The sequence below is a fragment of the Aedes aegypti genome, chromosome 1 (assembly GCF_002204515.2).
Source record: "Aedes aegypti strain LVP_AGWG chromosome 1, AaegL5.0 Primary Assembly, whole genome shotgun sequence".
Classification (NCBI taxonomy): domain Eukaryota; kingdom Metazoa; phylum Arthropoda; class Insecta; order Diptera; family Culicidae; genus Aedes; species Aedes aegypti.
Window position 1 is genome coordinate 65670063 of NC_035107.1, and position 17447 is coordinate 65687509.

The 17447-nt window shown below is 40.2% G+C and overlaps 2 protein-coding genes across 11 annotated transcripts in view; one reads left to right on the top strand and one right to left on the bottom strand.

Annotated features, from left to right (window-relative positions):
• The window catches only part of LOC5579161, a 49777-nt gene extending 33037 nt beyond the window's left edge, over nt 1-16740 (top strand). For 7 of the 10 annotated variants that reach the window (XM_021838534.1, XM_021838502.1, XM_021838508.1 and 4 more), the window contains exons 3-5: nt 1887-2186; nt 2249-2685; nt 16286-16740. In XM_021838534.1, the coding sequence (XP_021694226.1) occupies nt 1887-2186; nt 2249-2685; nt 16286-16655 (1107 nt within the window). In that variant the 3' untranslated portion in view covers nt 16656-16740. The remainder of the gene's footprint in view (nt 1-1886; nt 2187-2248; nt 2686-16285) is intronic. The other 3 variants (XM_021838490.1, XM_021838482.1, XM_021838494.1) reach the window with 1 other exon arrangement.
• A 5-nt stretch (nt 16741-16745) lies between these two features.
• Nucleotides 16746-17447, bottom strand: part of LOC5579160 — a 29898-nt gene continuing 29196 nt past the window's right edge. Inside the window, exons 4-5 of the mRNA XM_021838472.1 lie at nt 17067-17417; nt 16746-17005 (exon numbers count right to left, since the gene is read on the bottom strand). Of these exons, the coding sequence (XP_021694164.1) occupies nt 16873-17005; nt 17067-17417 (484 nt within the window). The 3' untranslated portion in view covers nt 16746-16872. The remainder of the gene's footprint in view (nt 17006-17066; nt 17418-17447) is intronic.

The following is a 17447-nucleotide window of genomic DNA, read 5'->3' on the forward strand; positions in this document are numbered from 1 at the left end:
TTTAAATACACGATTATACCATTTTTCTGAAATGTGGTGCCACTAAACTCTTCAACTATCACTTTGCAAACATTTTTCAGGAAACACTACACGAACAGATGCATTTGAATGCATTAAAGTTTGCTAAATGTTGTGGGTGCGATCGTTGACGCAATCACAAAAATCACCTGTACCGCAAAAAAATGGCATTCCACTGAAGCAACTTTTTCGTGTTGTTGTTATTTATTGTTTGGCAGGGGTAACTAGATTATAAATGAATGTTAAATGATCATCTATGTTTATAGAAGAAGCCACTAATTGAAGCTAACATGTTAACATTGAATTTAGCTCTTAATTAACGAATATTACAAGAGTGTCTGGATAATGGTACCGTCCGGATTTTGATTCACCACGGTAGGCATAAGTTGCTCTGGCTTCGCTGACTGCAATTTGCTTTTCTTGGCTACTGTAGTGTGAAAATCATGACTTTTCAAAATTCTGCTGTTAATCAATGGTACTTAGATAAATAGATCCTGACCTCTATGTGAAAAAATATTTTGTATCGATTTATGGCGAAAAAGCCACTAGTGCGACTTTTGGGGGCTGTCTACTGAGGGTTCACCGACCCTGTCTCGGGCATGAGATAGCTCACACAACTCAACAGCCAAAACATTATGCATGATTTGGCTCATCCGTTTGACGACTCATGGACTTGTATTTTGCAGGAAGTGACTTTGTATCAAAATCTCATGCGTAAGTTTTGCGAAGCAGATCTCAAATGAGTTTGCTCTGAAAAAAACTCAATGATTGAGATTTGGGTGTGAGTTCATCATATCGAACCAAACAAATTTTGATCTCATATTGCAATGTATTGGAAATATATTCGTTGATTACATACAGCTTGACATCTAAAAAAATGTACACAAGATCAAAATTAATTCTTTCAAATGAAACAAAATACATTAATCCGCAAAATGACGCGACTGAATAATGTGATGGTGTGACAAACTAATAGACCAAAACTACAAAAAACTTGATGCTATTATTTTCTTCACCTTTCAGCTTATGGCATATTAATGGTTACTTATGGTTACTAACACTAATACTAATATTTAGAATTTCCGATAATGAATCATATGGCTGAGGGTTCACTTGCCATTTTCCCATAAATGACGTCTCATTTTTTAGCAGATTTTTGACATTCCCCTCCCCTTTCGTAGCCTAGTTTCCTATGCCTTATGCAAGGTTTGCCACAACATCCTAGACTACCACCTCCCCCTAAAATTCTTCGTCATTTATGAACGGTCCCTTAACAGATCCTTCGCCTAAAAGCAGCCATTTCATATAGCTGATTTCATCCCTAATTGGACCGTCACAAAAGTGTGCACGATCCTTCAAAGTGTGATAGCAGCTCAGGGTTACTTCGAATCCTGTTGGTGTAGTTCAAGGAATAAGTGCACCAAATACGTCGAGACGATCTGATGCAAACGAGCACTTTTATCAAACTTTTTCTGCACTCTACAACTTTTGTGATAGTCCAATTTGGGGAGAAGTGCGCTATAATAAATAGGTGATATTTTTTCTCAGCGGATATTATTAAGGTGCACCTTCTACTTTGGCACCGTCAAACCATGTGTTCTTGATCAGGGTATACTCATTTTCGATATTAGTTTTGATCTTTTATCTCGTATTTCCAACCAACTAATAACTGATTATGATCGTCAGTTATTTACTTTAGAACAACAGATAATGATCTTGTTCAGCTTTTTCCGCATCTATATCGGGCCTATTACTACTTGAAGAATTACGCAAAGCGCTAATATTAACCAAAATTTGTTCTTTTTTTTATTCAAAACGATATAGATTTCAGCTGTCAATATTCATGAATATATTCTTTCGTTTTTCAGGCCGTCTACATGACCACAACCGTCCCGCAGAACTTCTCCAAAAATGCCAACAACCTGATAGGGCGACACAAACCCACCCGGAGCAGTCTCCGGCACAGCCGGATGCTGATGGTAAACAAGAGCGTCCCCCAGCGCTACCCCAAGGGCAACTCCTTGAACCTGAAGCACATCCGCCTCAGCCGGATACTGATGATCTTGGAGATCGTCGTCGGTACGATACTTACCCTGGTCGGGATGACCATCATCGTGTGGTCCCCGAACACCCACACCAAGGACAACCCGTACTGGGCGGGGATGATTGTGAGTTGATTGTGTAGGTTGTCAGAAGTTCATTGATAACTTGTTCTGATTCTTTATTTCAGCTAACCTTATGCGGTACGTTGTTCCTGATACTGTTCGATTTCAAGCGGCGACCGTCGAATCGGTTGCGGGAGAACTTCTTCAACTTCTTCCGGGTGAACGCGATGGTCATACTGCTGTTGACGATCTTCTTCACCATGCTGGCGTTCATCTACGCGTTGATCCACACAACTAATTTGAGTTCGGAGCATCTACGGTGTGCGCCGGAGTATCGGTTTAACGTGAACTCTTCCAGCTGCGTGTGCTTGATCGATACCCGGGGGGTTTCGACGGATGTGGCTGCGAGTGAGCTCCGGAGTGGGGAGGAGGAGGATGGAGAGTTGGACGGTGAGAGGAGGAACGGGACGGCCGAGGCCAGTCGGGCCGTCATGAGTGGATTCGATTTGAGGCGTGCCGGGGAGATGTTGGAGGAAGAAGGCGTCATTTGGTTGGAATATCGGTAAGGAATGCTTAGGGGGGAAAACTGATCAATAGTAGCAAAGAATTCCATGTATCGTGTCGCCGTCTGGATAACGTTTTAGCCTATTTCTAGAAGGAAATATACTGGAGAATGATAAACTTTTTGAATAATTCTCGAAGTCCAACTAAAAATCAAACTTCTGCCAAAGATCTTACTACAAATCATTTGACGGTTTTATCAATAATCCGTAATGGATATTTTGAGGAATCTGCCACAAGTCTGTGTTGAAACTCAAAAGTTTTTTTTTCTTCTATCCTTATTAACGAGATTTTTAGCCCTGGGCTAGTTCATTTCGGGACCAACGGCCACTATAATTTAACTAACGCCATAATTGACTATCTCGGAGATGGAATTCGATCCCAGGTCCTCCGGCGTGGGAGCCGTGTATTCTCACCACTACACCAGGCCCGTCCCTGAGATTGGGGATATTCTGGAAGAAATCCTAGCGAAACTTCCGGAGAAATTCCTTGCAGAACTTCCGGAGGAACTATTAAAAAAACTTGCGGAAGAACTCTTAGAGGAATTTCAGACGGAACTTCTAGACGAACTTCCCAAAGACATACTAAAGAAACTTCCAGAAGAACTCCTACAGGAACTTCCAGAAGAATCCTAATAAAAACTTCCGGAATGTAGCATCCACCCTTGCTACACCTCTGGCTGTCTGGTACAGCAGTGGAGATTCTATCAATAAACGAATCAGTTTGACTGCACACCCGAACAGACGCCCGTTTGACTACTTATCATTGTACCGTATCGCAGTCTCGGTTAATAACAATATTAATCATCAATTAACCATTAAGAACCCAATCTTCCACGGAAGACCTACCAGGGGAATCCGGAAGAACTCCCGGTACAACGTCCGGAGATACTTTCAATAACCTACAGGAACTCCTAGAGAAACTTTCAGGGGAACTTTCGGAGAAGCTCCCATCGAAATTTGTGAAGAAAATCCTGTTTTGGAAGTATTCTTAGGGGAAATTCTGGGAGAACTCCAAGTGGAATTTCTGGAGAAACTGTTATTGAAACTTCAGGAGTAACTCTTCAGGAAACTTCTAGAGGATCTTCCGAAAAGAACTTTTAATAAACTTTAATGGAACCTTCGGAGAATTTTCTAGAGGAACTCCAGAAGTGGGAAAACTTCTGGAGGAACTTTACTAGAACTTTTGGAGGTATTCCAAAGGGAACTCCTAGAATAAGCTCTCGGAAAAACTCCACGAGAAATTTCTGGAGGAACACTGGTAAACTTATGGAATAACTCCGAGCGGAACTTCTAGAAAAATAGGGGATATTGTGGTGGAAATTCTTGCGGAATTTCCGGAGAAACTCTTTGCAGAACTTCCGGAGAAACATCTGGAATATATCCTAGAGGAACTTCCAAAATAACCCTATGAAAAACTCCCGAAAGACCTACCAGGGGTATTTTTTGAAGAACTGGTGCAGTCCGGAGAAACTTTAAGGAACTGGAGACACTCCTAAAGGAACTTTCAGGAGAAATTCTTGAGAGACTTTCGGAAAAGCTCCTACAGGCATTAGAGGGGATTTCCATAGGAACTTCTTTAAATAATTCTGGAGGTATTCCTTGAGGAAGTTCCGTAGAAACTCCTAGGGAAACATCCGGAAGAACCCCTAGATGAGCTTCGGCGGAATTTGCGCAAGATTCCGGGGGAAGTTGAAGAAATTCAACAGCAACTATCAGAAGAATTCTCTTGATAAAATCTAAGGACAAACTTTCGGACGCTCACTTTGAGGAACTTCCAGGGAACTCCTAGCGGAACTTCTGGAAAAAAAAACCATAGACAAACTTTCTCAAAAATCCAAGAGAAACTTTCTAGAATAAATTCTGAAAGAACTTTTGGAGGAAATTCTAATGGAATTTTATAAAATAATATAATTTTTAAAAATACGGAAAGCTCGTAGAGGGACTTTGAGAGGAACTTCCAGGAGAAATTCCATTGAGAAACTCTTGGATGAACTTCTAAAGCACTTGCTGGAAGAACTCCTACACGGAGAAAATGAAGTACTCATAAGTGAGTTCTTCTTCTTCTTCTTCTTCTTCCTGGCGTTACGTCCCTATTGAGACAGAGCCTGCTTCTCAGCTTAGTGTCCCCTTATGAGCACTTCCACAGTTATTAACTGAGAGCTTACTATGCCAATGGCCATTTTTGCATGCGTATATCGTGTGGCAGGTACGAATATACTTTATGCCCTGGGAAGTCGAGAAAATTTACAACTCGAAAAGATCCTCGACCGGTGGGATTCGAACCCACGACCCTCAGCTTGGTCTTGCTGAATAGCTGCGCGTTTACCGCTACGGCTATCTGGGCCCTGGAGTTCATTCCACTCAATTCGGGGAGTTCGTGCGTTGACCTGATTTTGACTTGACGGGGTAGAAGTTGTTTTCATTTGCAGCCATGCGAAAAATACCTAGGGTAAACAGTAGACTGGCCCTTAAACAAAAAAGTTGTAAAATTCAACGGGGCACCCCCTAGATATGTGCCTTAGGGTAAGAAAAAAGCTCTCTCAAAATTTCAACTCATTTGGTTGCTCCCCCAGCTGGCGCATTCAATTCAAAGTTTGTATGGAATATTCGTCTCAAATATATTGAAAATTGACCCTATGTCACTGTTCCGTCTCGTACACTAGTCAATCGCGTTCAATTGAGCCCAGAATGACAAATTCACTAGTTGATACGCTAATGAACATAGTTGCCGAAGGTTGTATCTGGATTTAAGCTCATTTTCATTAAGCTTTCAGTTGTTGAAAGTTAGGCTTAGATCAGCACTCCCGTACAATCACACATGTGCATGCACTTTGTGCCGCAGCTCGCCCAGCGTCATAGGTGGCTATGATGCGCTTAGTGGCTACTACCCAGCTAAGTTGAAGGAATACTATGCAATATTGCAAATCTACTTCAGATTGTTAAAACACCAACTTTATCAATTTTAATCATCATACAACCTTCTACAATATTGTTTGCTATAGTATCAAGTAGTGTTTTTGACATTCTGGGTTCAATTGAACGCGATCAACAATTTTCCTGACTCAAACAGGAGATGATGTGCTGTTTCCTATGTGTTGGAGCTGAAATTCCCATTTTAACTTCAATTCAATTGCGCCAGCTCATGGAACGACCAAATGAGCTGAAACTTTCAGGAAGTCTTCCTCTAACCCTAAAGAATAATCCTGGTGGGTGCCCCGTGGAATTATACAACTTTATTTTTCTCCCATACTAAGGTGGGCCAGTCTAGTAAACAGGTACAATAGTTTCTCGAACACAGCGATGGTTCGGAGCAGCAAGAACTGGAGGTTCCTTGTGGAGAGTCCGAGGCAGAGTGAGATCCCGTGCAAGCCAACAGTGCCGGCAGGAGAACCAGGAAGCGACAGCAGTTTCGAAGGTTGGGGTAGTGCGTTAGGTGAAGAACTCTTTCGTGGCTTCGATGCGGCAGGTGAAGAATTCGCAGGTGACGAAGAGGATCAGGAACAAGAACGTGACCTCGACGATCAAGCGGAAGCTGCAGCGCCAGGAGGCGTGGACAACGGTGAAGTTCGTGAATTGCGTCGTGAAGACCGAAGAACGCGGGGTGTGCTGCCACATCGTTATGGAGATTTCGTCGTCGGCGTTGCGGACTGTTACCAAGAAGAGCCGACGAGTTACCAAGCAGGCGATGAACGCGAAGATCATGGGCGTAAATAGCCATCAGACTTGAAGGGGGCCACGCCCCTTCTCATGAAAGATAAAAGTCTTAAAGGATTTAGATAACTTAACAATGCTTCGATAATATTTGTGAACCGATTATACTGGCGCACTTTCATACAGAGGTAGATCTAGGGCTGCGGACAATGACGATTTATCGGTATCGGCGATATTCCAAATATTTCAATATCGGTATCGACGATATATCGGATTTGACATTATCGGTATCGAACCGATGTCCTATGTTGTTTAATAAAGGGTTTTTCAAGTAGATGAAAAAACCGAATTTAGTACTATACCATTTAATTCCACAAGAGTTTGTATCCTCTGACAGATATGCGTATTTCGACCTCAACTGTAAGGCCGTCTTCAGTGTCGTGTACTAGACTTCCGTTTGACTAGTTTTAACATAATCATTGAGTGTTATCCTGATTATCGGACAGTAGTCAGTAGTTTTATCGATATCGGAAAATATCGGGTCGACAAATATCGGATATCGTATCGATAAAATCAAGCCGATAACATCGATATTATCGACAAAATCGATATTTGCACAGCCCTAGGTAGATCAAAACCGAAAAATCGTTCAAAACCGATTGATCAACTTTCTTAGATACCAAATGTCACTTTTATGGAAAAATAGTAAACGTATCTATTTTTTCGTTTTATATTTCCAAGATGCCGTATTCAACTCAGTCTTAAAGATGTCGAATAGAATACAAGTATTTAAGAGCAGACCATAACCAGGATTTACCTTTTCAATTCGATTTAAACTAGATTTTTTGCAAAGTAATAAAACAAGATAGAGATATAAATGTATCAGTTCAATTAAGGTTCAAGATCAATGTGAAATTCAAACCTCTTAAAGCCGACACTTAAAAAAAACAAGCCTCTGAAAAAAATAAAAACGGTTGCTAGTTTGAAAATAAGGATTATTATTGCTCAACATTTCTGTAGTAAACGATTCATTTCTCTAAACCTCACGAAACAAAAATTTGAACAAAGGATTGAGTAATACCTTTTTTGTAAGAGTTTGAAACTTTAAATCCTAAAGTTGCTTGGAAAAGTTATAGTGGCAACTTCATTTGGAAGGGAAGTAAAGCTGTTGGTCTCGAGATGAACTAGCCCAAGGTTAAAAATCTCGTTAACAAAGACAATGAAAAGAATTGATGTAATGTCCATATAATCTACGTAAGACGATTAAAATATTATTAAAAATAATTGAAAAAAAAATACATAGGGGAACTTACGTATTGTCGGCAGCCTAAGCAGCTGAACTTTTAAGAAGGCAATGTTACGCAACAATAGAGCACAACAATTAGCAGGAGACACCTGAACTACACTTGAACACTCTTCGTTTATTGATTGTTATACATAAAACACTATTTTGTTCTCTTAATCTTCTATTTTTCCTCACCAAAGTCACGAGGCACTTGTTCTTTTATCGGCAATGCAATTACTATTGTCGGCAACAAAAATGTTCACTTCGGCAATCCAAAACTGCGCAAAAACTAGTTTATGTATTTGTAACATTTTGTATTTGTTGACAATTCCTGAAATTAAACGTCACTCATTATGTTCTACTCGTTGAAAGGGCCAATGCAGAAAAATACAGACTACACTGAGAAAAGAATTGCAGTTAAAAATAAAATAGCGGAGATTCAAATTGAATACACAACGCCACTAAATTTATGCAGACTAAGGCGCCGTCCACATATTACGTAACGCTCTAGCGGGAGGGGAAGTAGGCTCAAACACATTTTTTTTTTCATGCAAAGACCGTTGCGGAGGGGGAATGGTCGAAAATTGTACATTTTTGCGTTATGTCATAAATGGACACTGCCTAATTTCATTTTCATTTATTTTATCGAATAAATTTTGTATTCAATCTCACTATGGCAGCATTTCGGCTTTAAAAATTGCCATGTCATGGTAATAAACTTGCAGCAGGTGCGAATCCAACCTAGAAGTTGCAGCGTGACGTCATGGTTAATTGATTCATAATATTGTGCTCTGCAAGAAAAATCCACGGAACGCGATTAATGGATTACTTGAATTTTAGAGTTGCGTTTGAATGAGTTACATGCATGCTCCTATTTGCTACTCGCACATGCGCTACAGTCTATTAGGGTGCGGCTTATTTTTCAAAAGTTCTCAATACCAAAAATTCGTGTACTCTTCTGAATTCGAATCATATTAGTAGAGAAACCTCGAAGTTTGAGCCAAAAGTATTAAAATTTAGAGGTGCAAGCGTCTTGGAGGTGAATTATCAAGTTATAAAAAATGGCCTTCAGTGAAGTCACCATAACTTCGGTAATTTCAGCACCATTACCTTAAAAATTATTTTTTTTTTGAAAACTTTGTAGAACATCAAATTTGTGTAAAATCAAAACTAGTTTCAATAAAAAATAGTTTACTCCATTTTTTTTTATTTTACTGAAAAAATATCTTTGTTTGACCATAACTTCATGAATACTCAACCGATTCGATCTTTTTGCATGGTTTTGAAGCTTATTTAATTGTGTTCAAACTTTTCATACACTGCATTTTACTGTTTTGATCAAGTTATTCAACATTTTAATTTTTATCAGTTAAACAATATTCTTAAAGCTGAAACTGGTTTTCCTTATTTGTTAAACCTTTGAAAAGGACTTGGCAACATTTTTTAAATAATTTTGAAACAATGATATATTTGCACATGTTGAAAAAATACACTATTCAACTTGTAATTCAAACAAAATGCTTTAGAAACATAAGTTTTACAGTCGACTCTCCACATCTCGATGTTCTACATCTCGATATCTCTCCCTATGTCGATGATTTTTTCGGTCCCTTCACTCTGCATACATTTTCACTCTCCATATCTCGATATCCTCCTTATCTCGATATCTCCATATCTCGATGTGATTTTCGTTCCCAATTTTCTCTCCGTATGTCGATATGCCCATTATCAAAGGTTACTAGACTAGATTTTAGAGATTCAAAACAATTTGCGAAGACGAAATGACATCTGTTTGTTTTTGATTTTCCTGGCAACGGGGTGATTTTCAATCTAGTATTCGTTAAAAATTTGTTCTATGTCTCGATCTCTCCCTATCTCGATGGTCCCTTCGATATCGAGATGTGGAGAGGCGACTGTATATGCAACATGTAATATTCGGAAAAAAAACTTAAATAATCCAAAGAAATTCGATTTTTTCTTTAAAAAATCATGTTGTTGGGTAGTTTTTGTTACAAAACTAAGCAAGGTCCTTGGTTCGATTCCAGGTTGCCGCGAAAACTATTTTTGTTTTCAAATTTCGGTTCCATGATTTAAATTTATGAATTTCAATCCAATTTCTTGTGACGAATTTTCATTTGGGATTCCTATGTTTATCGATAGTTCGTTTTCCTGAGTGTAGTTTGTTTGGCCCAATGTCACCTTCTCGAAGGGGTGAGTTTGGGCCAATTTTCAAATGATTCCTATTGAAAGGAAAATAATCAGATTTCAATTATTTGTTCAGCATTTGCAACGTATTCTCATATTTAACCGAACATATCAACTCAAATTGCGAAAGTTATTTAAAATTAATGAGAACTTACGCATTTTTGGCCAAATCTCACCCCCAACGATGGTACTTGCATAGTTGTTTTCATTTTTTTTAATGTCAAGAATTTCACCGTTAATTGAACTATTCACTGACAAGCTGAATGGCTCGATATGGTTTTGGTCTGTAAAGGTTGCTGCTCTTCAACGCTCTATCACCAAGTTATTACCGAGAGAATGAATGGTATTACAGTCCAACCTCTTTTTACGACCGTTTTTTTACCGACGGTTCGTTTTACGACCACTTTTTAACGATTGAAATTCAGATTAACGACCGTTTTATATATGACCAATATCTTACAAAGTAGTCAAAATAGAGGATCATGATGTTCAGCAAAATTGTTCAGTTGTTCAAGGGCTAGCACCACCATCACTGAATTGCGGAATTCTACCACTAGGTGATGCTAGTGAGCATGAAACATTTGTTTTGCGGTTATCTTAGGATCCTGGCCACTTAGAAATATGGCGCCTTCTGCAAAGTTATTCAGTAGCTCAAGGACTATCATTATAAAAGCTATGAGATTCAAAATTTTGCCAACGGCTATGATTATTTTTTTCAAAACAAAAGTTGCATGCACACTTGTACTGCCGGTGACGCAATTTCACTTAAGCAGTGTTGCCAGCTACGACAAAATTTTGAACCCTTCATGAAAAACTAGATTACAGTTGAAGAGTATTGCTATGTTGCTAAGCATTCTATTTTTCTGTTCCGCTCAAGTTTATGGTTTTGATCTTTTCTTTATTCTTCTTAAACAGTGCTGCCAGCCACATGAACATTTGTGATTCTGCCGACTGTATAGCACGCAACACTTCCTTCAACTTTGGTGAACATTCGGTACCGTCATCTTTGAAATTTTTTGGTATATGCATATCACACACCCATAAAATTGGCTCTTTTGATAACAATCGAGCAGTGTTGCCATCTATTACCAAAGTATGAAAACTTGAACGGCCATTTTGGAAAGTTCTCAACCCATGCTTCAACTTTGCCGAATATCTCGAATCAGTATTTCCGCATATAGACGTTGTATTTTTCAAAAACATAATTATTACCCAGATTTTTTTTACGACCCCCCGATAACGTTCGTAAAAAGAGGTTGGGGAGTATTAAAAAAAATCCGATTGCGATGTTCCAGGATTTACTTTTTTTTTTTGTTTTTGAATATCACTCTCCGAATATGGTTCGATCAGCTAATTCGGATCAAAATCTAAACCTTGCCAGTAATTTTTAAGGTTCATATTCTTCTCAGTGTATGAGAAAATCAGAATAGACCCTTTTCAAATCTACTCACTTTTGATTTGACACAATTACATCATCCACTGATTGCCTGTAGAACAACAGGAGTGTTGCCAAAATAGTTAACCTATTAAAAGACGTATTTTTTATATGTTTCTCAGTATTTTGAAGTTTATGCGCTACAATCTTCAAATAAGGAAGGCATTGAAAGACTCAATTATTACCCATTTATGCTTTGTTGCATAATTCCAATAAATTAATTAGTTGTGTTTGATCTTTTCTGTGAATTTAAATCGTGAATAATAATTACACCGCAATTGAATATGGTTTTCTGGCAACCTTGTGCAGTAATAAAAAGTGATTGCCGAGGAAAACAAAGTTCATTAATTTTTACTTGTGATTTGAAGCATAAAAATAAAGTATTTTCGAGTGCTTTATAGACCAATCAAAAGTTTAATTGTGCATAAGTGATCGGTGCGTAGATTTTGTTAAAAAATTGGCATTGGAGTGGAGAATTGGACCTTTCGAAGTGGTGAGTTTTTCCTAAGCTGTTCTTGTGTTGTTCTGTTCGGCAGCTCACGAATGATGATGATTTTGTAAGCATTTATTTCATTTAATAATAAAACCCATGTTATATAATATTTTTGTCAAGAATGTGATTTATATGGAAGATTATAGTTCAAGGAACATGTTGAGTACATTGAAGGTAACCCTTGTTCCGTAGATAAATTCTAACAAGGACGATAAGTTAGTGTTGCCGAAAATACCCTCAGGGTGCCGAAGCCATCATTTACCCTATTATAAACACTTATAGAAGAATTAAAAGCGTGTCTAAAAACAATCTTCAGTATGAACAAGACCTTACGTTTGTTCTACAAAAACAACTAGTAAATAGTCTTATTATCTTTTCAATTTAAAAACTTCAGAAAATTTGTGTCAATTTAACATTGAAAAAAAAAACAAATGTTGCGGCATCTACGTACATTATTGTACGAATCCGCCACTATCTAACTATACGTAGAGGGATTTCTATGTTCATTTGAATGCAACTGCTTCATTGTCGTCTACTTACCAGCACTTGATATCTGTTCCGACGTCTCGGAGACAAATTTATCGAATGACTCATAAATTTTAATATGAAACATTTAAAGTTCACGAAAAATGTATACAAAATAAAGTTCGCTTGCTGCACCAATGTTTTTTTTGAGAACTTGTTTTTGTAAAACTTTACCATAACTGTCATACACAAACATTTCCCAGTAACAACGATTTGTTCCCAGTAACAACGATTACAAAATATCGCAGCTTGTTCAAAATTATGAAGAGACTTTGGTTTTCTAATTAATAATACCACTACAAATGGATCAAGCTAGTTCTGTTAATTCTAAAATATGCTTCAATGAATTTTAATATCGGGAAAGGGCAAAAAGGAAATAGTATGGCACAATGTGGCGTTTTAAAATTACATATTGCTTTTGCCTGTCAAACAATGATCATCCGGAAATTTATATTCAAAATGCATTTAACACGGTTAAGTGCATGAAAACAATATTGTTATTTATTCTCCATTTTTTTTCGGGGGGTCCAAGTCCATGATTCGGGGGGGCCAGGCCCCCCCTGGCCCCTCCCTATTTACGCCAATGGCGAAGATGGCGTCCCATGCTGCAAACCAAACGTGGGAGCTAGTGCAGTTGCCGAAAGGGAAAAAGCTGATAGGTTCGAAGTGGATTTTTAAGTTGAAACGAAACGAGGTCGGCGAAGTGGTTACACACAAGGCACGTTTGGTGGCTCAAGGGTTTAATCAACGGTACGGCATTGACTACATGGACGTGTTTGCTCCGGTTACTCGCCTCGCAACGCTTCGGATGGTTCTGGCAGTCGCTGGAAAACGGCAGATGTTTCTGCACCACTTCGACATAAAAACCGCCTAACTGAATGGAATTTTGGAGGAGGAGGTTTATATGCGCCAGCCTCCCGGGTAGCTAGCTGCTGGCAAGGAGAGTTTGGTTTGCTTGGTCAAGAAAAGCCTATACGGGCTTAAGCAGAGCGCCCGATGCTGGGACCGAGCCTTACACGAAGTACTGATACGGCTAAAATTCAGGCAGTGCAAATCCGACCCGTGTTTGTACCTGCGAAACGACGGTGAGAAGACGGTTATCCTACTAGTTTACGTCGACGACCTGCTGGTAAGATGTAAGGATGAAAGCGAAATACATGCCATTTTCACCGCTCTGCGTGATGCATTCGAAGCAACCAACCTTGGACCGGTTCGACAATTTCTCGGCTTGGAAGTACTACGTAATGAGGGATTCTACAGCATCCGCCTAACCAACTACATTGAGACGTTGTTGAGTAAGTTCGAGATGTCTGACAGTAACGTGTCTAAGACGCCGATGGAAGCTGGCTATTTGCGCGCAGGCGAAGACATTGAGCAGTACGTGGATGTTACCAGATATCGCAGTTTGGTAGGGGGCCTCCTGACCGCGACCAACGCCCGTCCGGACATTGTAGCGAGTGTCTCTATTCTTGGAAGGTGTGTGGGTCGACCAACAGAACGAGATTGGAAAGCAGCTAAGCGTGTCGTAAGATATCTGAAGGGGACCAAACAGCACAAGCTCGAGTTCGGACCTGGAGATGGATGGAATCTTGTCGGTTATTCCGACGCTGACTGGGCCGGCGATCAAAGCAGCAGGCAATCAACGACGGGGTTTATCTTCTTCTACGGATCCGGGCCTATTGCCTGGGTTAGCCGACGCCAGTCAAGTGAGTTTGTCCTCCATGGAGGCCGAATATGCAGCGTTGAGCGAGGCGTCCCAAGAATTGATCTGGCTGCGGAGACTGTTCAACGAAATCGGCGAGGGAACTGCGAAAGCGACTACGATATTTGAGGACAATCAAAGTTGCCTCAGTTTTGTAAAGGCGGAGCGGACTACCAAACGATCAAAACACATTGATACAAAGATGCATTTCGCGAAGGACCTCTGCGATCAAGGTGATTTGGAGCTTATCTACTGCCCATCAGGAGAAATGATAGCGGATGCACTCACTAAGCCCTTGGATGCTGTCCGTTTCCGAGAACTTCTGGAGCGAATGGGCCTTCGTGAGTAATGAACGGTGCTCATTGAGGAGGCGTGTGGGAGTATACAATGACCACCTTTTTGCCTAATCTCCGTTCAGCGTGTACTCACCACCTATGTTGACACTAATACCAAAAAGACAGCGGCGAACTGACGATGCACTTCGTCGCTACCTATTCATAAGTATTCCATCCTTTGTAGAGAACAGATAATAAACGAGTTTCATTCCCGTATAGTTAACCGTCGCGTTTTTACTTCTGCTGGTGTTCCTTTTTCGGACTTTTCGCTTATTGTTTCCACGCCCTGTTGGCCGTAATTCCACCACAATATGCGCAACATCATTTTTTCGCGGATATTTAAGATATGTAATCACTTTTACGTGTTAAAGAAGCCTCAATCCCTAGAAAATGAAGTGGGGCGTATTGCCCGGTTGGGGCGCATTATACCAATTTACCCTACTGGCTAAGCTCTTTTCACTCTACCGGCAGATCAAATAATTCAACTTACAGTACTATGCCTCTTACTCAAATTTGAGGTAACGCACAAAGTTTCGATTTTTGGGTTGTTTTGCTCTTAGCTCTCTGACAACAATAGAATGAGCGAATGAAATAGGGAGAGAAAAATAACTCAAAACTAATTTAAAAATATTCAAATATGGGTTTTCAATTTTTTCCGTACAGAGAAAATTCTGGAGGAGTTTCTGGATAAATTCTACAGCAACTTCTAGAAGAACTCTCTAAATGAAATCCTAGGGAATCTTCCGGAAAATCACCTAGAAGAACTTCCGAAGAAACTATTAGTGAAACTTCGAGAAGAAATCCGAACTGCTACATGAACCGAGTCCTGAGGAACTCTTGCAATAACTTCTGGAGGAACTCCTACTAGAAACTTTCGAAGGAACTCCTACAGGAACTTAAAAAGGAAGTCCAACAAGAACTTCCGAATGAACTCCCAAAGAAACATCCGGGAAAAATCCTGGCGAAGGAACTTCTGAAGGGGCTCCTTCGCGATCTTCTAGAAGAACTCCTAAGTAACTTCCGGAGTAATTCGTTGCAGAAACCAGAGGAATTTCCGAAGGAGCTTCTACAAGAACTTCAGGAGGTATTCGTAAAAGAAGTTCCATAGGAACTCCTAGGGAATCTTTCGGAGGAACCAGAATAAATTCTTGAGAAACTTTCACAAGAACTTCTAAAAACCTTGCTTAAAAAACTTCTAAAATAAATTCCTGAAAAATTCTTGAGGAAGTTTCGGGATAAATACTACAGTAACTTACAGAAAAACTCTCTTGATGAAATCCTAGGGAAATTTCCGGAAAATCACCTAGAGGAAATTTCGGAGAAACGTATACCTGAACCTTCCGGAAGAAATCCAAAGAACATTCAGAAAAAAATTCTTTAAAGGAAATATGAAGGAGCTTCTAGAGCAATTTTTGGGTGAACTGCTAGACGAAAGTCCAGAGGAATTCTTACATTAACTTCTGGAGGAGCTCTTACTAGAAACTTTCGGAGGAACTCATACAGGAACATAAGAAGTAACTCCAACAAGAACTTCCGAATCTCCCATAGAAACTTCCGGGAAGAATCTCAGAGAAATTTCCGGAAAAAAAAATCAAGAGAAACTTCCGAAGCCCTCCCAGAGGGACTTCATTATACAAACTCTTAGAACAAACAAACACTTCAGGATGAACTTTTAAGGATCTTCCTAAAGAAATTATAAAGCAACTTACGGAAAAACTCCAAGAGGAACTTACGGCAGAACTCCTAGTGCAACGTCCGGAGAAAATTCTACAGGTGCTTCAGGAGGACTTTCCGGAGGAACTTTATTCTTCAGTCTCATTCAACTCCTCAGGAATTCTCCATTCGGAAATAGTACATCCGCCTTCAACGGCGACACGAGATATAGAATTCTTTGCTACTTTTGGCCAGTTTTTTTTGTAATGGTTAGACGGATTTTGAGCTTAGTTCTGATATATCTCTTCCATACAGTGACTTCAACTGCAGCGAAGTGCTCAGCGTGTGGTACTACATTGCGCTTTCGTTTGCGATCCTGAGCAGTTTGGGGTGTCTTCTGGCGTCCAGCTTCCTGGTGATCTACGCCATCGAGTGTCAACGACGGCACGAGCAAGAGCAGAAGTACTTCACCGTGAGGACCAATGGCGATGCCCCGTCGACGACGACGTCTTCCAATAGGACCGATCAGAGGATAAGTGAGGAGAATGAATCTAAGGCCGCGGCAAATACGACAACGCTGACATCGGCGACAGCAGTTCAGGACTCTGGTGGTGGATCAGTTACGACCAATGGGAATATGACTAGCGTTACGGAAGAAGCGGATGCCACGACTGCGGTGGCATAATGGGTGACTATTCGAAGGTATTTGTATAAAAAGTATTACCGAAAGGAAATGAATTCGCTTTTAAATGGACTAAAATGAAAATCGAGCTTGTTAGGAAAAATAATCGACCCTTTGAAGAAGGTCCCTGCTTAGAAAATTTATTCATGGCTAAATTGTAAAACTGGTTTAAATCTACGAACATGAAAATACTCTCGTGTAAATATTGGCTATTTATTGGCTAGAAGAACAAATCGCTACTCGGCAGGATGTCATCCCTGTGTAGACTGTACAGGATGCTGGAATACCACAGGACTTGATCGTTGAAATCCACTCCTCCGAACAGATGGCCGATGAAGGGGGCGTCGCGTGTCCTGTAAAATAAAAGATCAAATCGTGATCCTTGTCGCGATCAACTTCTTCCAAAAAACCTACCTCTTCTTAAAATCATGCTCCACCAGAGTGATCGCCCACCGGAGACTCGACTGATCCCGCTTGGCTTCCCTCCCGATATAGGCTTGGACCTTGCCGAGATCGATCTTCGTCAGCTCCTCGTACAGACCCTTATCCTTCTTGTCGACCCTTTTCAGCACAACGATCTCCTTCCCGATCAGCTGCAGCTTGTAGCTCCGCAGGGTCTTCGTTTTCCGATCGGCGAATTTCAGCTCGGTGGTAGGCGTTAAGAGCGGAGACTTCTGGATGTGTCGGTAGACGTCGTTCAACGTGGTGGTCTGCCTTATCGACAGGTAGTTGTTCTTCCGATCCGCGTCGTTCCAGTAGGTCCACCTGAAATTGACGACCGATTATAAGCGCACT